At 32.2% G+C, this 23,800-nt stretch overlaps 1 protein-coding gene and 1 long non-coding RNA gene across 2 annotated transcripts in view; one reads left to right on the top strand and one right to left on the bottom strand.

Annotated features, from left to right (window-relative positions):
- Window positions 1-5,434: 5,434 nt before the first annotated feature.
- On the bottom strand, window positions 5,435-17,279 carry LOC143076238 (uncharacterized). The gene is made up of 3 exons (XR_012978576.1): window positions 17,129-17,279; window positions 15,214-15,903; window positions 5,435-7,744 (listed from the first exon to the last, which is right to left on the bottom strand). It is a non-coding gene; the product is annotated as an uncharacterized LOC143076238 (long non-coding RNA).
- Window positions 17,280-20,036: 2,757 nt separating this feature from the next.
- Window positions 20,037-23,800, top strand: part of LOC143076240 (paxillin-like) — a 38,924-nt gene continuing 35,160 nt past the window's right edge. The window contains exon 1 of the mRNA XM_076251961.1: window positions 20,037-20,302. Within this exon, the coding sequence (XP_076108076.1) occupies window positions 20,266-20,302 (37 nt within the window). The 5' untranslated portion in view covers window positions 20,037-20,265. The remainder of the gene's footprint in view (window positions 20,303-23,800) is intronic.

Here is a 23,800-nt window from a genome sequence, read left to right as displayed (position 1 = left end):
CCCGATTTGGACCAACTCGAAAACTGGGCCAATAATAAAAAATGTAAGTACATTTTTAGATTCAGCATATCAAAGAAGCCCAATTATTCAATTTTTGTTAAAATCAAACTAAGTTTAATTTTGGACCCTTTGGACCTTAATGTAGACCAATTGGAAAACGGGACCAAAAATTAAGAATCTACATACACAGTTAGATCCGGCATATCAAAAAACCCCAACTATTCAAATTTTGATGAAATCAAACAAAGTTCAATTTTGGACCCTTTGGGCCCCTAATTCCTAAAAACCTGTTGGGACCAAAACTCCCAAAATCAAACCCAACCTTCCTGTTATGGTCATAAATCTTGTGTTTAAATTTCAAAGATTTCTATTTACTTATACTAAAGTTATGGTGCGAAAACCAAGAATAATGCTTACTTGGGCCCCTTTTTGGCCCCTAATTCCTAAACTGTTCAGACCTCAACTCCCAAAATCAATCCCAACCTTCCTTTTGTGGTCATAAATGTTGAGTTTAAATTTCATTGATTTCTATTTACTTATACTAAAGTTATTGTGCGAAAACCAAGAATAATGCTTATTTGGGCCCTTTTTTGCCCTTAATTCCTATACTGTTGGAACTAAAACTCCCAAAATCAATCCCAACCTTCCTTTTGTGGTCATAAACCTTGTGTCAAAATTTCATAGATTTCTATTTACTTAAACTAAAGTTATAGTGCGAAAACCAAGAAAATGCTTATTTGGGCCCCTTTTGGCCCCTAATTCCTAAAATTTTGGGACCAAAACTCCCAAAATCAATCTCAACCTTCCTTTTGTGGTTATAAACCTTGTGTTAATTTCATAGATTTCTATTCATTTTTACTAAAGTTAGAGTGCGAAAACTAAAAGTATTCGGACGACGACGACGAAGACGCAAGACGCAGGACGACGCAGGACGACGCAGGACGACGACGCCAACGTGATAGCAATATACGACGAAAAATTAAAATTTTTGCGGTCGTATAAAAATGGTGGGTTGAACCTGGTTTTGTGGCATGCTAAACCTCCCGCTTTAATGGCAGTGTTAATTATACCATTAAAATTACAACATTACACGACAGGGTTAGAATAAATAAACAGATAAATGGGAGAAAATATAGCACAGAGAAACTTTAATCTGTTCGCTTGTCATGTCACGTCTGGACTACGGAAACGCTCTGCTATATGAATAAACTAATCATAGATACCAGGATTAAATTTTGTATTTACGCCAGACGCGCGTTTCGTCTATTAAAAACTCATCCAGTAAATGTTAAGTCAATAAGTTACAGCGAGTACAGACGTACCAAGAACCACCATCATATAACACCAGTTCTTGTGTCACTTCATTGGATCCCGGTGCCCTACCGAATACAATATAAACTGCTTGTGCATACTTTCGAAATCCTAAATGGCATACATGTAGTGCCTGTCTATCTTGAGGAACTCATTAGCGCCTATCAATCATCATGATCTCGTAGATTCTTAGATCGAAAAATTCATTACGATTAATATAACCTCGTGTTCGCACCAACTTCTACGGTGAAAGACGTTTCAACAAAGCTACTGCGAGCCTCTGGTACGATCTTCCTAGCCATTTAAATAAAGGCAATGTAGTAGTATACCGATGTTCAAAACTCATAAATCGATAGAGAAAAAAAAATCCGGGTCACAAACCAAAACCGAGGGAAACGCATTAAATATAAGAGAATGACGACACAACATTAAAATATAACACACACAGAAACGAATTAAGCATTAGACAAAATCCGATAAGACATGAGCACTCCATCGAAATTTTTAAGAAAAAAATAATAACCCTTTATTTTAGACTCGCTTTCGGTGATTACATCTAACTTATTATACTGACAGTTACTTTTTTTTTGTACTTTTGGTTGTAGTATATTCATTTTAATTATGATTAATTTTTAACTGTTCTGTTTCCTTTTTATGCGTGTTCAAAATTTTATATAATTATTGCATTGATTGTTTTAATGTTTTAACACCTCTTTTAACTGTACCGATGGTTTTATGTTAAGCGCTTAGAGTAATTTTAACTACATAATGCGCTATATAAATATTGTAAATAATAAAAATAATTGTAGATAATTAAAAATAGTCCTTTATAGGGCCATTTCTTGGGACTGCTGTTTCTACTCTTTTCAAATGTAAACATTTGTTCATAATAAAGATGTTTTAAGGAAAAATAAGGTTAAAATAGTTGATACTTAAAAAGATAGTTTCTATTGAACAAAATCAGATTTAGGGAAAATAGATTACCATTTTATGCTTATTCAGATTTAGGGGAATTGGTTAACTTTTATGTATGTGTTCAAGTAAATATATATATAGCCCGATATTCAAAGCAAACATAAAACATGTTGAAAGACCAAATAAACCTTTGAATTTAACGCCAAAACTATTTTTTTTAAATATATATTTATCTATACTACTAAATCTAAAGACCGTTTTTTGTTCATCTTATAAACGTATAACCGAAGAAAGATACAAGTCAAACTTATATATGTTAGCGGCAATAAGTGAAATTAAGCATTAAGCTTAAATCCTAGGCAATAAGCTAACGCCTAGCCATTAAGTTATTGCCTGAAATTTTCAGGCATTAAGCTTATTCCCTGAAATTCGATGATGATTATTCATTCTATTGCCGAACATAATTTTAGGCAATAAGTGAACTCTGGAATTTATGCATATTTGCCATTATTTGGTGATTTATTCTTGATACAAAGTCGTTTCTTATTTATATTTCTATGTATAAATATGCATTCATTTGACAGATCTTCAAATTTAGTAGTTTTATATGTAGTAATTTTAGCAGTTAAAAACAGAATTAACTCATAATTTTTACATGATTTTGTTGTATTACAAAATATTAAAAAGATTTAAATAAAAGTAATTGTTTCCAATTAAAAAAGTGGGGAGATTCTATAGAATAATTATAATATTTATTTGAATTTGTTTTACACTTCATTAGTTGAGCTAGTTTGAACCTGTCAAAAGTAGACAAAATTAAGAAATGTTTTTTTTTGCTCACACCATTTTTTTTAATTGAATAAGTAAATTTTCTTTGTTAACAGTCACACAACTTGTGATAGCAAAATGACACACATTTCTATCAAGTTTCAACTCTTTAAATCATTATTTGATGCGTTTTAATTTAAATAACATATTGTATTAGTGTTTTTATTTCTGATCTCTTGTGGGGCATTGACTCATTGGCAATCATACCACATCTTCTTTTTTAAATGCTCATATTCACAGTATGTTTTTTGTAGTAATAAAATATATAGTTCAAGTACTCAGTATTTTAATGAAAGATGCACAAGATTTGCCTTCGAACTTTTAAGAATAAAACTGTGACACTTCGAATTCAGCTCCCTCAAAACATATAATGATTTTATCGATTATATATTCAATTTTAACTAGTAACAATTAGTTTGTTCAATTCTGATATTAAACGTAATTATATTTTGTTAACTTATGATTTGTTTCATAGAGTTTAAATGTATAATATCAAATTTATTTATTACCTTTAATTTAAAACTAATAATTATTATTTTATAATAATTAATCACTTTATAAATCAAAGTTACTGATACAATATTCCATGTTTTTCATTTGCTATTTTCTTTTACGCCAATACTTAGGACAGCGGTTAGGACATACTAGCTTAGATAATCCTACGGTAGCTTCGATGTGCATGCTGAGCCATGTCGTTTGTCGGTCCTAACTTTATCATAATTTATGTCCTGAGAATATCTTATAGGACCGATGTTAGGACAGTTTCTATAAACAGGCCCCTGTTCTCATAATGTTATTATTAGGTAACAAAAATATTTGTATTTAAATGAACAAATTTCTTTTATTTACTTGTATTTATATTTTAGGCATTAAGTTTAATGCCTGCACACATTTTACAGGATTTAAGATGAATGCCTAACATCATTTAGGCAACAGACTTACTGCCTAGGCGTTAACTTATTGCATAGGATTTAAGCTTAATGCCTAATTTCACATATTGCCGCTAACATATATAAGGGTATATATGATTGGTTATACTGAAAATTTAACCCTTTTACATCGATTACTGTTTCAAACAATAAGCAATTAAACAAATTAATAAGTTCTGGAACTATACGATTCTATTTCCTTTAAGTCATGTCACCTGTTCAAACCTATTACATTATCTGTACGTTCCGCATCTGTCAGCGCACCACCAAACGGTGTATTTGGGATTTGCTATATACACGGGTCATACTCACAGCGTTGACACTACTAAATTCAATCAATGACTATTGTAGTATTTTTATAACTAAAATAGGACAATGCTGTTGATTAAAAATTACTAAATTCCAGTCCCTTTTGTTTTCCAAATAATTAATATTACCAATAATTGATAAATTCGAAGTCGACGGGTTCAAACAGAAAGGTAGTGAAAGTAGAGAAAACTGTGCATCTTATTATCACCATGACTTTATCAGATGACAATACCAATACCAAAAATCCTGGCTAAAATAAGGCTTTAGTCACCGGCAAACGCGCGATTTTCGCGGTTGTGTTCTAGTTATTATAATAAATGCTTAATGTTTTATAGTGTGTCCTTTTATGTCGTATTGTTACGCCACTGTCTCATGTTATGGTGAAGGTTGGCGCCAGATAAAACGTTCAAACCCTCTGCATTTGTTTGTACCTGCGCTGATCAGTGCGAGCCAAGGCTCCGTGTAACTGTTGAAGACCGTACTTTGACCTATAATAGTTTACTTTTAAAAATTTTGACTTGGATGCAGTGTTGTCTCATTGGCACTCATACAAAATCTTCTTATATCTATAGTTTCGACTTACCGTTTATAGTGTCCAACTCAGGCTTACGATGGTTTGAAAGAATACATCTTTTTAAGTGCACATTGACAATCTATCCATTACCATATGGGGCTAGGTTATAATTAATATATAATATAAATTCATCAAAGATACCACGTTTTTAAAATTGTTCACCAGACAATGTATTGTATTTACACGAGACTCATCAGTGGCGCTCGAATCAAACCAGTAAGAAGGACAAATCAAACATGAAGCGAAAGAGTATAAACAAAATTTCAAAGAGTTTTTCTTAATACGACTGCAATGTCACAGCTGTTGAAAGGTGAATAGAAATATGAATTATGGACATTTATATTATAATATCTTTGTAATTTCGTTAGAATCTTTCTGGATGATAATATATAAGTAGCACACATGCACCCCAAAAACAAACCGGAGACAAAATTCATCGATTTCTTTTCTTCTTTGACACATGTACAGCAGCTCACTGTAAGCATTTGATACAAGTGAAAGGAAATAAAGTTTTTAAAAAAAACCAATAACCGGTTCAGGCTGAAAGCTATTACAAGTAGAGGATACCTTATTCACGGTGTCACTGTTTTTAATGACGGTGCATATACTAAAAACAAATCGGTTAAAATATACACTTATTCAATGCAGCCATGGACCCGAACAGTCATGGTTGTGTTTTATATAAGATATTGTACAGTTGTTTATCTTACAGTTAAATAAAAGTTAATTCCATAAAAGGATCAATTCAAAATATCTTAGTCACATGTGCTTCTTTTAATCTTCTTAATCATGGTCTTATCAAAATAAGTTTCATGGGGTATAAATGTGCTATGAGCCCAAATGAATAGTTGAGATTTGAATTTGTTTTCCTTTAGTATGCCATTCATAACCATATTAGCAAAGTTCTTCTTTACATTGGCAATGTTTTCATTTAAGTTTTCATCAGGTTTATAATCTTCTAAAATGCGTTCTTCCCACTGCCATATTCTCTTTACATCCTCTAAACAATCTCCTTTTCTTTCCGATGCTATTTTAAATACCTTATACATGTTTATCGGTGCTGAATTTGGGTTCATTTCGAAAATCCAATTTGTTTTATGAAAACCAAGAGAACCACAAATGGATAGAAAGCATTGCTCCATTTGTAAAACATTTGGTTCTTTTACATTTTCTTGTAGCCACATAACAGTCTGAGGACACTGATTTCGCCATGCATTCATTAAAAAGTTGGTATTTTTACAATCCACCTTCTTATCAATGATGAATTTCCATAACATCTCTAATACTACATTTTCATGATTATTTTCGTTGCAAACTTCTTCCATTGCAGATTTAACTAGTATATGTATAGTTTCACAAATCGTTCTATTATCTTTTCCGGAATCCTTTCTATTTTCCTCTCCGGAATCACATATTGCCTGTAAAACCCTCTTAATAACATTGACATTTTCTTCACACATCATACTCAGCTGATTACAAGTATGGTAAAGCAACAGCGATGTGAAATGAAACGCCTGTAAATATTTGAATGTCTTATACCCAAGTCTATAATTTCCAGCTTTTATAATGGAACTTCTAACATCACACTCTGTCATTAATGCCTCAAGAAAGTTCTTATCCTGCAAAAGAGGTGACAGGCATAATGTTTTAACCGATTTTATGCCATCAGAAACTGAGATGTTCAGATCTTCTTGGATAATGCTTATTATTTGGGAAGCTACCGTTGGATATAAACTAGAATCAATACAAACAAATGGTTCACCAGCTGTATCAGTAGATGGTCGGAAATAACTGACTATGCAGTTTATGGAACATGTTGTTATAATTTCTTCAACCCCCTTTGCTTTGTATGATCTGAAGACAAAATCACGAATAACATCTTGTTGAAAGCAAAATAGGTAATCAGAATTATGTGGGTCCCTTTTGTTCACCAATATGCCATCTCCCTGCTCATCTGTGATTCCCTTCTCATTTGTGATTGTTTCTATAGATACTTTATCAAATTCAAGTTTGCCTCCAAACAAAACCTTCGAAATAGCGCACATAGAGTTCTTTTCTTTTTCATTTTCGTCTTTGAGCAGTTCATGTTCTTCAAGAACAGTACCAGTCATGAGAGCGTGAATCAATATTACAAAATACATTTTGTCATGAGTGTTTCCGTTGTTTAAGCTTGATAAGTAATTCATCAATACATTGACTGGATTTGTGAAAAGTTCATCTTCAAACTCTGGGTGCCCCTTTAAAATAGAAAGCAATGCAGGAAATCCTATCTTTTCTTGTACACGAGTTTCCTCCATATGTCTTAAAATGTTGTCTGAACGATTTTCATCAATTCCAATTTCTTTCAGCATATTTCGTCTCGGATACATGCCATAAGGTAAATTGATCATTTCTGCTGTTGAAAGTATTGTATCATTTCTAAATAGCTCCTCTAAACATGCTTTGGTATCTGCTTGAACTGTAATCAGGATCTTTATTCCTAAAATATCTTTCCTTTCAATCACACATTTCAGAAGCATAAGATGCTCTTTGAATCCATATTTTGATGGATTTCTTCCAAATAAGTCATCTAGAAATACAACAATTTTGTTCATAGAACGAGGTTGTATGAAAAGACCAAAACCCCCAAAATAAGATTCTTTTGGATATTCTGTTGTTGGCAGCTCTACTATATCATATTTTGTATTCACCTCGCAGTACCGTTTTATGATTGCCTTACCAATTGTAGACTTTCCTGAACCCTGGATACCTACTAAGATAACAATACCATTATCTCGGAGTGCATCAGCACCTTTAGTGACTTCCACAAGTTCCACAGATGATACTGGAAGTTTTATTTTATCTATTTCTCTATTTTCTGCATCCATTGAATTGATATCTGAATAACAATGAATAAGTAAATGAACATATATTAATATTGGAACGTCCTTATTGTGCTTCTGGTAATAGTTACAAAAATGAAATGAAATATTTAGAAAGAATTCAATACGAAACTCTGAAGAAGATAACAAAAAATGCATAAAGATACCTTAATGCGTCTAAATATTTGTATTTTATTTGCAAATACACAATGTTTATGTCCAATATTTATCGAGATAGTTGCATTAGAAGCTTGAGAAACTGTAATCCAAAAAAATGTCAACCTTTGCTGCATATAGACAATTTTATTTTTACAAAAACCATGTACACACACAATCTTAAGATCTTGCAGGTCTGACACCAACTTTTCGAGTGTTCCAAAAAGTCCTAAGCATGTTAAAATTTCCGAAAATATACTTGACAACCTGTGACAGTGGTGTAAGAGTACAACTTAAGATAAAAACATAACCAGATGCTCCGCAGGGTGCAGCTTTATATGACCACAGAGTTTCGAATCCTGAACATTGGGGCAAGTATGGACACAACATTAAAGCTTGATACAGCTCTGAATTTGGATTGTGATTAAATAGTTGACACAACACATAAGGAATGTGGTCTAAGAACTTAAACTTAAAAAATTTAAATTTTAAATTGGGCATTACCTATTATGGTCCAATATCCAAAATCAAAAATACATGGTTAGATTCAGCATATCAAAGAACCCCAAGAATTCAATTTTTGATGAAATCAAATGAAGTTCAATTTTGGACACTTTAGACCTCAATGTGGACCAATTTGATAACCGGGCCCAAACATCAAAAATCTAAATACATGGTTAGATTAAGCATATATCAAAGAACCCCATATATACAATTTTTGTTGAAATCAAACAAAGTTTAATTTTGGACCCCTATTCGGACCAACTTGAAAACTGGGCCCATAATAAAAAATCTAAGTACATGTTTAGATTCAGCATATCAAAGAACCCCAAGGATTCAATCTTTAAACAAAGTTTAATTTTGGACCACGATTTTGACCAACTTGAAAACTGGGCCCATTTAAAAAAAATCTTAGTACAGGTTTAGATTCAGCATATCAAAGAACCCCAAGAATTCAATTTTTGTTGAAATCAAACAAACTTCAATTTTGGACCAACTTGAAAACTGGGCCAATAATAAAAAATCTAAGTACATGTTTAGATTCAGCATATCAAAGAACCCCAAGGATTCAATCTTTGTTGAAATCAAACAAAGTTTAATTTTGGACCACGACTTGGACCAACTTGAAAACTGGGCACATTTAAAAAAAAATCTAAGTACAGGTTTAGATTCAGCATATCAAAGAACCCCAAAAATTCAATTTTTGTTGAAATCAAACAAAGTTCAATTTTGGACCCCGATTTGGACCAACTTGAAAACTGGGCCAATAATAAAAAATCTACATACATTTTAAGATTCAGCATACCCCAAGGATTATTTTTTTTTAAAATCAAATTTAGTTTAATTTTGGACCCGTTGGACCTTAATGTAGACCAATTTGAAAACGGGACCAAAAATTAAGAATCTACATCAGTTAGATTCCGCATATCAAAGAACCCCAATTATTCAATATTTGATGAAATTAATCAAAGTTTTATTTTGGACCCTTTGGGCCCCTTATTCCTAAACTGTTGGGACCAAAACTCCCAAAATCAATCCCAACCTTACTTTTGTGGTCATAAACCTTGTGTTTAAATTTCATTGATTTCTATTTACTTATACTAAAGTTATTGTGCGAAAACCAAGAATAATGCTTATGTGGGCCCTTTTTTGGCCCCTAATTCATTAACTGTTGGGACCAACACTCCCAAAATCAATCCTAACCTTCCTTTTGTGGTCATTAACCTTGTGTCAAAATTTCAGAGATTTCTATTTACTTAAACTAAAGTTATAGTGCGAAAACCAAGAAAATCCTTATTTGGGCCCTTTTTGGCCCCTAATTCCTAAACTGTTGGGACCAAAACTTCCAAAATCAATCCAACCTTCCTTTTGTGGTCATAAACCTTGTGTTTAAATTTCATAGATTTCTATTTACTTATACTAAAGTTAAAGTGCAAAAACCAAATGTCTTCAGATGACAATGACGGACGATGACGACGCCAACGTGATACCAATATACGACCAAAAAATTTTCAATTTTTGCGGTTGTATAAAAATCAGTTGAAAAAGGCTTAACTCATCAGACAATGAGACAGATACACAAAGAAATTGTCATCTTACATAAACTCAAATGTTTGTGTGGACGTGGACTGTGGTCAGTGGACAAGATTTCAATTTTTGTTAAAATCAGACTAAGTTTAATTTTGGACCCTTTGGACTTTAGTGTAGACCAATTTGAAAACAGGACCAAAAATGAAGAATCTACATACACAGTTAGATTTGGTATATCAAAGAACCCCATTTATTCAATTTTTGATGAAATCAAAGAAAGTTTAATTTTGGACCCCGATTTGGACCAACTTGAAAACTGGGCCAATAATCAAGAATCTAAGTACATTTTTAGATTCAGCATATCAAAGAACCTAACTGATTCATTTTTTGTCAAAATCAAACTAAGTTTAATTTTGGACCCTTTGGACCTTAATGTAGACCAATTTGAAAACGGGACCAAAAGTTAAGAATCTACATACACAGTTAGATTCGGCATATCAAAGAACCCCAATTATTCAATTTTGATGAAATCAAACAAAGTTTAATTTTGGACCCTTTGGGCCCCTTATTCTGTTGGGACCAAAACTCCCAAAATCAATACCAACTTTCCTTTTATGGTCATAAACCTCGTGTTTAAATATCATAGATTTCTATTTACTTATACTAACATTATGGTGCGAAAACCAAGAAAAATGCTTATTTGGGTCCCTTTTTGGTCCCTAATTCCTAAACTGTTGGGACTTAAAACTCCCAAAATCAATACCAACCTTCCTTTTGTAGTCATTAACATTGTGTTTAAATTTCATTGATTTCCATTTACTTAAACTAAAGTTATTGTGCGAAAACCAAGAATAATGCTTATTTAGGCCCTTATTTGGCCCCTAATTCCTAAACTGTTGAAACCAAAACTCCCAAAATCAATCCCAACCGTTCTTTTGTGGTCATAAACCTTGTGTCAAAATTTCATAGATTTCTATTAACTTAAACTAAAGTTATAGTGCGAAAACCAAGAAAATGCTTATTTGGGCCCTTTTTGGCCCCTAATTCCTAAAATGTTGGGACCAAAACTCCCAAAATCAATACCAACCTTCTTTTTGTGGTCATAAACCTTGTGTTAAAATTTCATAGATTTCCATTCACTTTTACTAAAGTTAGAGTGCGAAAACTAAAAGTATTCGGACTAGGACGACGACGCAGACGACGACTCCAACGTGAAAGCAATATACGACGAAAATTTTTTCAAATTTTGCGGTCGTATAAAAATTACAATGCAATTTTGCACAAAATAATATTTCCAAGGATCAAAACTCCTTCGAGAATAGTTGATCGAGACACTGCTGATTACGCATGTGAGAGCCCTTTCAAAATGATTAAAGTAATTTGCTATAATATTTAAATTTCTAAGGTACACAACTCCTGAAAAAATGTTCGATCAGCGCTGATTTTCAAACTTGTCCAGTGTATCGGTAATATAAATACATCGAATACACATTTTATTCCAATTCTTTCAGAAATCAGAAATTGAGAGCACTAACAATTAAGTAATTAATTAATTCCCTTATGAAAAGAGAAACATTGCTGCAACCTTGTGGCAATCTTTTTAGTTCGCCAGAATACCTGAATGTTGTTCACCAATGTTCGCCACTAGCAGTGACCTTTCGGCAAACATATGTAAAAGTTTGCCGCAAGGTTGCCGCAAACTAATTTGAAGGAACTTTGTAAACAAACTTTAAAGCAGTCCTAAAGTTTGCTGGAACTTCGCCGCAAACTTTATAGCATACTGAGCATGCTCCCTGCACTAAAATCAGACTTCTTGCTTCTTTGAATTAAAATAGGAGGGAAGTTTTAATGTTGGTGTTTTCATGTAAAAAGTAAATGGATGTTATATATGATAGATGTCTGAGTTATATATGATTCAATTAGTTCCTTGGACAGGCCATGCATCATTGATCATCTCTTTTTAAGTTAATTTAGACAGTTTTTGTATGTTAATTTGCTATTATTGGTACAAAAATTATGTCAAAGAACCCCCATTTTGAAATAACAATTGTGTTAAGTGTACACTCTTATTGCCCTTAGAGAAATATCATTACAGTTGTAATCTTAAACTTTCTGGATAATGGTGTTTTGCAGGAAAGGTCTTCAAAACAATTTGTAATTCTTTATTGTTTAATCACATTTGTCAGATTTATATTTTAAATATGATTTTATGCTGAATGTTGTAATGCCTTAATCATGTTAATCCCAGTTTCTTTATAATTGGCCTTATAAAGACAGATCTGTTCTTGATTTTTTCATACATATGAATCTGTTAAGAAATTAATCAGCTCATTCTGAATTATGCACAGAGTAAATTAATAAATGTACATGTACATGTACCTACATTGTTTTTATTGTGGTCACAACTTATATTTCTCTCTTCACATTTCTTTAACCAGATGCTCCGCAGGGCGCAGCTTTATACGACCGGAGAGGTTGAACCCTGAACGGTTGGGGCAAGTATGGACACAACATTCAAGCTGGATTCAGCTCTAATATTGGATTGTGATTAAATAGTTGACACAGCAAAGGTTTCGGACACAGAATGAATGTGGTCTAAGGAACTTTAAATATTTTTTTTTGCCTTTGAGCAATTCACTATGCTGTTGAATATTGATCCTCTCAAAAAAATGTTTGAAGAAATTTTCTTTTTATTTATGAAATCTGAAATGAGAAAAATTTAATAATTTTGCTATTGCACAATACTGTGCAATTGAAGATTTCTTGCTATTGCGCAATACTGTGCAATTGAAAATTTCTTGCTATTGCACAATACTGTGCAAATGAAGATTTTTTGCTATTGGTGAATACTGTGCAATTGAAAATTTCTTGCTATTGCACAATACTTAATATAATAATTTTGTATCCTGATTTGAACCAACTTGAAAACTGGGCCTATAATCAAAAATCTAAGTACATGTTTAGATGCAGCATATCAAAAAAGTCCAAGAATTCAATTTTTGTTAAAATCAAACTTAGTTTAATTTTGGACCCTTTGGACTTTAATGTAGACCAATTTGAAAATGTGACTAAAAATTAAGAATCTACATACACAGGTACATTTGCCATATCAAAGAACCCCAATTATTCAATTTTTGATGAAATCAAACAAAGTTTAATTTTGGACCCTGTTTTAGACCAACTTGAAAACTGGGCCAATAATCAAAAATCTAAGTACATTTTTAGATTCAGCATATCAAAGAACCCCAAGGATTCAATTTTTGTTAAAATCAAACTAAGTTTAATTTTGGACCCCTATTTGGACCTTAATGCAGACCAATTTGAAAACGTGACCAAAAATTTAGAATCTACATACACAGTTTGATTCCTCATATCAAAGAACCCCAATTATTCAATTTTTGATGAAATCAAACAAAGTTCAATTTTGGACCCTTCAGAGATTTCTATTTACTTAAACTAAAGTTATAGTGCGAAAACCAAGAAAATCCTTATTTAGGCCCTTTTTGGCCCCTAATTCCTAAACTGTTGGGACCAAAACTTCCAAAATCAATCCAACCTTTGTGGTCATAAACCTTGTGTTTAAATTTCATAGATTTCTATTTACTTATACTAAAGTTATGGTGCGAAAACCAAGAATAATGCTTACTTGGGCCCCTTTTTGGCCCCTAATTCCTAAACTGTTCAGACCTCAACTCCCAAAATCAATCCCAACCTTCCTTTTGTGGTCATAAACCTTGTGTTTAAATTTCATTGATTTCTATTTACTATCAATACTAAAGTTATTGTGCAAAAACCAAGAATAGTGCTTATTTGGGCCCTTTTTTGGCCCCTAATTCCTAAACTGTTTGAACTAAAACTCCAAAAATCAATCCCAACCTTCCTTTTGAGGTTATTAACCTTGTGTCAAAATTTCATAGATTTCTATTTACTTAAACTAAAGTTATAGTGCGAAAACCAAGAAAATGCTTATTTGGGCCCATTTTGGCCCCTAGTTCCTAAAATGTTGAGACCAAAACTCCCAAAATCAATCCCAACCTTCCTTTTGTGGTCATAAACCTTGCGTTAAAAATTCATAGATTTCTATTCACTTTTACCAGAGACATATATACGTCTCTGCTTTTACTAAAGTTAGAGTGTGAAAACTAAAAGATGACGACGCCAACGTGATACCAAAATACGACCAAAAAAATTTTCAATTTTTGCGGTCGTATAAAAATGTAATCTGATCAGAAGGTGAGCAGGTAAATATCAGTTATTGGTCATGATAATAAATGCAATTTAAATTATGATCCACAATATGTGCATCATTTTGAATAAGACGTACAGTTTTGAAAAAGAATTAAAATATAAAGGTAGTCATAGGGCATCATTATCACTTGATTTGCCAGAAGTTCACAAGAAACTATATAAGACTTTGAAAGTTTGCCGGAAGTTCACCGCAAAAATTGCCAGAAGTTCCCCGCAAACTATATAAGGCTGTCAAAGTTGGCCAGAGGTTCACCACAAATATTCGCCAGAAGTTCAGCACAAACTATATAAGGCTATCAAACTTTGCAGCAAGTCTGCCGCAACCTTCATTTGCATGCTAAAGTTGCGGTGAAGTTGCCGCAAACTATTTGCAGCAACATTACCGCAGTGTTTGTGGTAGATCTGCCGCAACAGTTCACCAGAAGGCTGATTTTTCATTAATTAAGGGAATGCAATATTAATGTTCCATATAATATCATATATATGGTCCGTACTCTTTTAAAATATTTCATTGGCACTGATTTATGAACTTGTCTGACAGATGGCTGATATAAACCTTTGTTATAAAATTCTGGTAAAATTATACACATTAGAGCAATTACAAAACAAAAACTCACATTTCACAGACACTGCTCTTCTTATTCTCCGAGGTATTGCTGATATTATCAACTTTTAATTTAGATTTGATAAATAATAGAAATGAATTGTATAACAACTTTTTCTTACACTAAAACAGTTTATATTTAGAACTATTTTATTTCAAGTACATATTTAGCAATTTTCCTGTAAAAATGATACACCCACTATTTTCATTTGAGTTCAAAATGTAAGTTTCCTTATGACATGTCATTGTTTTTGGGACATGCAAAACCCATAAAATCTATTTTATTTCTTTTGAAATTTTCTACATTTGAAAATGCCTGTACCAAGTCAGGAATATAACAGTTCTTGTCCATTCGTTTTTTTGTCATTTGATTTTGCCATGTGGTCTATTATCAGGGATTTGATCTACTCTGAGTTCAGTATTTTTGTGATTTTACTTTTAACTTACTTCTTCTCTTTTTCAATGCATCAACATCCTTTTCTACGGCATGTATTCTTTTCCTACAATCTTCTCCACTTTCCCTTAACCTTTCAATTCTCTTAATATACATGTCACTTGTTTTTTCATCCATACAGCAGGTTTCCAAATCATCAAACTTGTTTACAAACTCTCCTGGACGCTTTCCAAGGTAAATTTCTAGTCTGCCTGCAATGGTCTTGAACTCTGTAAAGTATTGCAATAATTCTGTGTCTGTTATTTGTGCATTACCTCTGTGAAGGATACCATTTCTGAATTTTCTGATTCTTTCAAGGTCATCTCCTGGTGTGACTTCTGTTGGACAAGGAGCAGTTGGATGGCTCCATCTAATTGTAGGTGGTGGTACTAGATTCAAATTTCTTACAAGTTTAAAAATAAATGGTATGTCAAAGTTTGCATACCCCTTTGTCACAACATCATTTATCATAACCCATTCATCAGGTCTTAAATTTTTTGACAGGTAATTGTTTTTGTGGACATCATGGGTTAACCTTTGTGCCGGTTCCTTAATTGTAATCAGTTCCTGGAGAATATCTGGAAAAAGCTGTTGTGCTGCATGGCCTATTCTTGCATAGTTTGTTCGCAATGAAGATGAACTTGCCATTACTGCATTAAGAATTATGGTCTGTTAATTTGGTGTATTTTTGTCCAGTTTGACATCTATAAACATAATATATAGAAAATAAATTTATGAGTCTTTATTTGTAACATATATTAGACATCATAGACATAAGATACATAAGTTCAAATTCACTTAATGAAACTAAATAAATTTAAGAAAAAAGTTCAAATTCACTTAAAGAAACTAAATAAATTTAAGAACAAAGTTCCAATGTCCTCCACATTCATTAATTTTATCTGTCCAAGGTATAAGGGCAATACTGTGGATTCATTATAATTCATTGGATACCAATTTTTGTGGGTTTTGTTGGTACAGGTGAACCACAAATCCAAAATGTTTAACGAATAACAAATTTTCTATAGGCTTTGTATGATATTATTCGCAAAACCATAAGAACATAAGTTTTCCTCAATCCACGAAAAAATCGAAACCCACGAAAATAAATGAATCCACAGTACTCAGTAGTTAAAATAAAACACTTTTTCTTTTAGATATAGACACTTATCTTTATATTTAAGTTGTGAGTTTGGACTCTGTTTTACAAAGTTGGCATATTAATATACATTTTGTTCTTATATTAAAAACAATTCATACTGGTATGTTGGGACTTTTAGCATGCTTGATGTTGGTCCGAGACCACAATTGTCGTCCCTTAATTTTCGTTGTTCACAAATATAGTCCCTAGTGTTGACAGTGGGTTACTTGCCATCAATTTTTATACCCCTTCCAAATTTATTTCTCCATGTTTAATGCCTCAAATTGTAAGTAGGGGGGTAAAATTACACTGTAAAAAAATTTGGGTCCAGAATTTTAAAGCAAAGTAGTGATTTGATCCAGGTGAAAAAGGTTGAAAAATAGCACTTCGGAAGCTGTCAAAAGATTTCAAGACGCACTAAAGATAAAATTGTCCATATTTTGAGTTAGAGGCGATGAAGTTTTCTATAATTTTGATATAATTTGTCCCAAAAGTAGTACAACACACTGTAAAAGTTTCTTTGAGAAAGCGCAGGTGGGATTTTTTTTATTTTCATTTATGTACGTTCTAAAAGAAATGCACTACGAAATAATTGTGGTCTCGGACCTAAGTTGCACCTTGAAGAATAAAACCTGAGTAGCCTGTCGTAACGACATGGCTTCATTAAATAAGTATACTGACCATAGGTATCAACCTGTTATAAACTTTTGTCCTTTATTGTTAAATCTAAACGAAATATTTAAATGAAGTACCCTGTAAAGTAACACCAAAGAAATTGACATTTTTACCTTGTATCCTTTAATAATAGATGACTAATAAGACAATCTGTAAAAGGAGCCAATCTCTGTTCTGTTTCTTAATCTATCTTGGAAATAGTAAGGACCTCTATACATCTGTTGAAACCAGAAAAAAACATAATTAAAACTTTGGTCACCTTATCTCATTTGGTTGTAATGTTTTGTGCATTATATCTAACAATTCATTTTTGTTGTGTTTCACCATTAAAATGTAAATTATGTGAAAGTTTCAAAGTCCAAGGACCATGACTTATTGGTTGGTACCAAACAAATGCAATGGTAACAAATTGAGGAAATTGTTGCCATTGGACATGCACAGATGATGCCCCACCTGCAAACAACATAACTCAAGAAGGGTAAAAGTGACACTACAAAAATTCAAACTTGATCTGTGTATTGTGATTATAAACATTGCGTGTATGTGTTTTTCAATTTTCAATTTGTAAAGGGGTATAACTCTAGACTGGTAAAAGCTATGCTTCTACAATTCATATTTGATCTGTGTATTCTTTGAATAAGCATTGTGTTTTCATAACATTTGGTTGAGGCAAACTTAAGTTAGAAAACGGAAACATAAATTCAGCACTTTTTTCATTTGTAAAGGGGCATAACTCTAGAATGGTAAAAGTGACAGAACCAAAATTATAATTTGATTTGTGTTTTGTTGTTATAAGCATTGTGTGTAAGTGGCATTATCTTACCTCCTATACATTTCTAGGAATGTGATTGGTTAAAAGCTCCCTCGTGGAGACCGTGTATTATATTCAATATTACTCGGTTAGTAGGGATGCAGGGCTTATCTCATACACGGTTAGTAGTGGTGTTACGTCCCTTTATATACCATATAATGTAGTAGGGAGGTGGGGTTTATTTCATATACAGTTAGAAGTTGTGTCACGTCCCTTTATAAAAACAAAACAGTACTGAGAAAAAATCGAAAATGTTTTAACAGACAAAGAAATTGATGATTAAGATTGTAATAAATTCATAAAAAGCATTTAAACCTAACAAGTTGTTATTGTTGGTATCTAGCTGTTTTTGTAGGATCAATGGAAGTAGTTTCTTCATGCTAACAGTTTTGAAGACTTGCTCATTTTTCTAGGTCACTAGTCTAAATTTCACACGTTAAGATAGTCAGTAAGATAAATTCGTTACATAGTGTGCTAGTGACCTAATACAGTATATATGGGGTCAGTAAATTCCATATGGGGATTCGAGCTTCGCTCTCACCCCATATGGAATCTACTGACCCCATATATACCGTATTAGGTCACTAGTACACTATATAACTAATATAACCTTTGGTAAAGGCAAACTGATTTAGTGAACCTCAACCAGTGTCAGTAGGTAAACAGACAAGAGTAAAAATTAATGCCCCCTCCGCTATAATCTTTGCAGAACAAATTTGAAGAAACAGACTATAAAAGCAAAGTGTCATTTATTCCATGATAGGAACAAAAACAAATTAGAGTTATCTCTCTTGGCTAAAACAATTTGAATGGAATTAAGTCCCTTTCATGATATTTCTGTAAAGGGAAATTGAATAGTTTCCACAGACAACAAATCAAATTGCTAAGTGTTTTGAGACAGATGAGGGTCATAAATTATAGAATATTTAGACAAAATAAATTGAAAGTGAACTTAATTTCTTTTCCTGACATATATAGCTTCATTATGGGGAGTTAGAAAACATGATAAACAAACTGTGTTAAATCGTCCTATAAGATCAATAACTCATTATTAAAGGTGTTTACATGTATTGATAATTTTGACTTATTTGCAGAGCTTTAATACTTTGCTGAACATTTTTTCTGTTTACAGTTTATCTTCATCATTAAAAATATTTAAGATAAGAACCCAAAACTGCAAAATTTCCTTAAAATTACCACTTTAGTGGCAGCAACCCAACAATGAACCCAACAAAAGTGACTCTGGTAAGGTTTCCTGAGACAATATATCTCAAGTTAAATGACACCAATTTTAAGACTTTCAAGTATATTTAAATAATATTTATACTTTTATTATCAAAAAAATTGGGATGTGTTTCCAGATTTTTTGGGATTTTTTTCGGGAAAAAAAATGAATTTATGAAGAATCTGGTGCCATCTCATACTTTCGATTAGCATGATTAGACGTACTGCTGAGTTACATGTATTTATTTTCAATACATTGCAAGTCAAGTAATTTATTTTCAAACTACCACAGAACAAACCATTTATGTTTGTTATTATCAAGGCTGAGTTATTTATTTACAAAATCCCCCCCCCCCCAGAATATCAAATGGTCGTCCCCTAATCACTATAAATGTTGGGAGAATCAGCACTACCAACACTAACTTTCTTGTTTATCTCTTCTAATGAAGATAAATGTATACATAAAGGTGAGACCAAAAAGGAAGTCTTCTCAAAAATAAATGCCTCGTAATTACGTATACCATCCTGGTTTTCTCATATATATATACATGTATATATACACACCCCTCTTTTAAGATTTTCTATATATAAAAAACAGTGTTTTTTTCTATACATCTCTCGTATGTTTGTGGTTCAATCGTATTACCTGCTTATAGATTCTGAGTTGAAAACGTTACTTTAAACATCTTATTTCGTTTGTTTCAACACTTAAAACTGTCAAATTATATTGCACAATAATGAAATCTGACACTTCAAAGGACTCAAACATTCTCGAACAAAATAAGTTCCAAATCAAAACGAAACAGTAATTTTTACCAGAAGACATTGTGGTTGAAATAATTAAAGTTGCGCATTCTTAGATCTACACTCTTCTATATTTCAATATTTATGTTCTTCTACAGAATCCTCAATCCTCAAAAGAACTCGATTTCGTATAGCTATAGGATCGGTTAGTGCGTACCTTTTCTAGTCAGGTAAACCGGAAGTGGGAATGGATTCATCCAAGAAGAAGATCGAAGGATTCTCTAAGAATAACTTATTTTGAAGAAACAATAAGATATGTAGATAGTGCTTCCCTTCCAAATTGACTCTAATGAATCAAAATATCTTTACTTCACATTTTTTCCAATCTTTAAAGAAATTTGTGACCACTTTATCAAACCGGAAGTACCACAAGTGTCACTCTCATCTTTCCACCGAAAAGTTAGGTAGTTGATGCAAAATTACAACCAGAAAGTAATGGATGATTTAGGTAAGACAAGCAGATGTATAACTAGTTAATTTTATTTGTGTGTAACTTTACTTTGACTATTTAGATTGGTGATGTATAGGAACATCATGAACATAGATAATGATAGAAGTTCATAAAGTTCTATACAACAAATCATTCAAATAGGATGGGCACATTCACAGGCACTTGTTTCTCTCCTTTTGCAGGTCTAATATCCATATATATATTTATATATAAATTGATAGTCAACCCTTCCCATGCCGGATAAGAGTCATAGTTGGCCTACTTTCATGTCGAATAACGGTGAAAATCCATGCCAAATAAGTTTTTAAACAGTAATTTTTGGTGCATGACTATTAAAGGTACACTGTATTTGAGTTCAGGGGGGAAAAAATAAACTGATTTTGAGGAATGAAGTCAATTTTTATCAAGATATAAACATTAAAGATAATTATTTGAGATGAATCACAATACACCTTAAGCTTATCGCCACTTGTCTTCCATTACTGGACATGACACAGGTTCCCCTAAAATTTCCATGTCATAATACAAAATATCTGACGCCACAGTTGAAAAGTGATTGTTGTATGACGTCAATAGTTCAGACTGCACAGATTCTCGGGTCAGCCATTAACAGGGATAAGGTGTTAAAGGATATTTTGACGAGTCACAGTAAAATTTGAATAATTTGATGCTAACAGTTGCCGAAAGTGACTGTTTGATGCCTGACAGTAAAGGGCTTTACTACACTAATGGACAGAAACCCGTGCTTGTGGGCACATTTCAAGAAATGACATAATGTTGATATTTTTTATAAACATAGATCTAGATCTACACAAATATACATTTTAGTTTTGACAGGTTTGGAAAGATAGGGTTAGTGTTCTTCTTAGGTCTAGATATGATATTGCAATTTGTATCACCTTTTGAATATTTTCATCAGGGTTGCAGTGTGTTAATTGGCTGCTGTCACAAATGAAATTAACCTTCAGTGTGTTTATTCTCACACGTACAATGTATGAGGCAGTTGTAAAAAAATGTACATGTACAATGTACCTTTGAAAGAGGACATGTCTGTTATTATGTTAAAATGATTCTTATAATATTATAAATGTAATTTTTTTTTATATTCCACTTATTACATGTACATGTATACCATGAGGATTTTGTGTCCATTTTTGGGTGGTAAATTGGTCCAAAATTGATCTTTGTTTCATTTCAATATTGAATGTTGGTTATGGCATTATAACTTTGGTGCAGTACATTTTTTGTAAAACTATAAAAAAAACAATATATATATTTTTATCTAATAAAACTTAAACAATTTGTAAACAGAACCAACAAACAAGAAAAATCAATTTGTTTTGTCCATTTCATGATTTTTCCAGCATTTCGTACGTTACGAAATGTTTGCATTGTTGACAGACTCTGACATAGATTTACACCCAGGTTTACAATCAAAATCTAATATAAGGGATGCAGAAAGTTGATGGTATTCCCTGAAATAAAAAATTAGTAAGTTGGAAAATTCATTATCAGGATATTTTCAAATTTTTATAGGCAAAGATATACATGTATGCCCCCCCTCCTTTTTCCACTTTTCCTTCAGAATAAAATGGCTGTCATCTTGCCTAGAATGAAACTACATTTAAGTCCAAACTCTTCAAAAAAATTTGGCAGCATGACCCCTAGAAAAACAGCGTGTTCAAATTATACATAATTCATTACATGCATTGTGTACTGTAGCTATAGGCCATCAAAGTTTGGACTAAAAGTAAATACTAAAAGATATAATCAAAATATGCAAAGAAAATGGACAGTTCCCCTTATCTTAAACATTTCTTTAAATTTGCAAAGAGAAAATATGAACTTACTACATGTACAATGTACATGTACATGTAGTACAAAACTATTTTTTAATAGTGAACTCATAGTTTCATACAGCTATTTTCATTACTTTACATTACACACTGAACTAATAATTTAAACCTTTAAACAACAGCGTGTACCAACATTTGTATGTATTCCTTGTTACAAATCCTGCAAATGTCTACTTCGTTGCTGGTCCATGTTGATTTGGTTTTGAGGGTATGAGTAAAGGTTTGTTGATCTTGATGTTGTTTTGGTCATTCTTGACCTTGCGGTTTCTTATTTTAAAGTAATACTAGGGACAGAACTGTAATTGAAACCAGAATTTTTTTTGTCATTGAAATTTCGATTTTTATTTTGTAATTGATAAGTAGCATCGCTACCCATTAAACGACCTGTTAATCGACTTTGACTTATATTCTTGATTTGGGGCCCATTCAAATTGATCCACTTATACAAATGTAGGTCAAAGGGTTCACAATTAAACTTTGTTACATTTGATCAAAAATTAATTACATTATTAATTGTATAATTAATACTTGTTCTTTATGCTGAATCGAACCTAGATTTTGGTTATTGGACCATCATAGGTACATGTAAATGTCCAATATATATCAAAATTTTGAGTTCAGAGACCACATTCATTCTGAATTTCTGTGTCCAAAACCTATTCAACTGTATCAAATATTTAATCACAATCCTAATTGAGAACAGACTCAGCTGTATCAAGCTTGAATGTTGTGTCTATTTTTGCATCAACTGTTCAGGGTTGGAACCATGCGGTCGTATCCAGCAGCTGCGCTCAGCGATTTATGAAATATTAAACTCTTTCTTTTTACACTATTAATATAATGTATGGGTGGATGTAAGCACAATAGGTGCTCCTTTGATGCTCAAACTAGTGAATACATACATGTACATGTTAATTTTGGTAATATTTAAGAAATAGATATTCATCTTAATTGAGTAAAACTATGTTCAGCTGAATTTTAATCACAGCATGGGTGCAAAATAATCTTATTAAATGTAAACAATTTGATTTATTGTGTTTCCCACCTCAGGATTTAAAATCAGAAAGGTAATATTTCAGTAAAAAAATTGCCAATTTGTAAATGCCGTTGAAACATGAGTCTACAATATAATAAATTGAGACCAAAGGTTGTCTAAATAGAGATATTGTCTTATGATTTATCATTGCCCCATTTGGTAAAAAATTGGAGGGAAATTGTGGTCTATTTTAGTTTTGTGGTGTTGGTGTTGGTAACTTGATAGATCAAGACAGATAAGATGTTCATTTCATTGAAAGGTAAAATGGGTGGAGCCTGACAGTTGAGATTACAGTAATGAAGATTTAAAGATTTAAAAATTGTTAAAAGATTAAATTTGTCCCTTTGTTACCTATGGTAGGTTAGTTTCATGACTATCATTTTATAATTGGCGAAAAATTATGAGATAATGATAATCTTGGACATAAATTTGAAAGATTACACAACTGTCATGACAGGGAACTCAAAATGTACACTTGTCTTTTCTCAATTATCTTATATTTTTAATGTTTTTCTTTGACAAGTTTAAATTTGGTGCTGTTAGAAGATACAAGTTTCTTTTTCTGTTAAATTTATTAAAAAAACTTACTTTAGATTCTTGCTG

This window comes from Mytilus galloprovincialis, chromosome 5 (assembly GCF_965363235.1).
Source record: "Mytilus galloprovincialis chromosome 5, xbMytGall1.hap1.1, whole genome shotgun sequence".
In the NCBI taxonomy this organism is placed as follows: Eukaryota; Metazoa; Mollusca; class Bivalvia; order Mytilida; family Mytilidae; genus Mytilus; species Mytilus galloprovincialis.
Note: the sequence above shows the minus strand (reverse complement) of the source record. Positions and strands in the feature narration are given on the sequence as shown.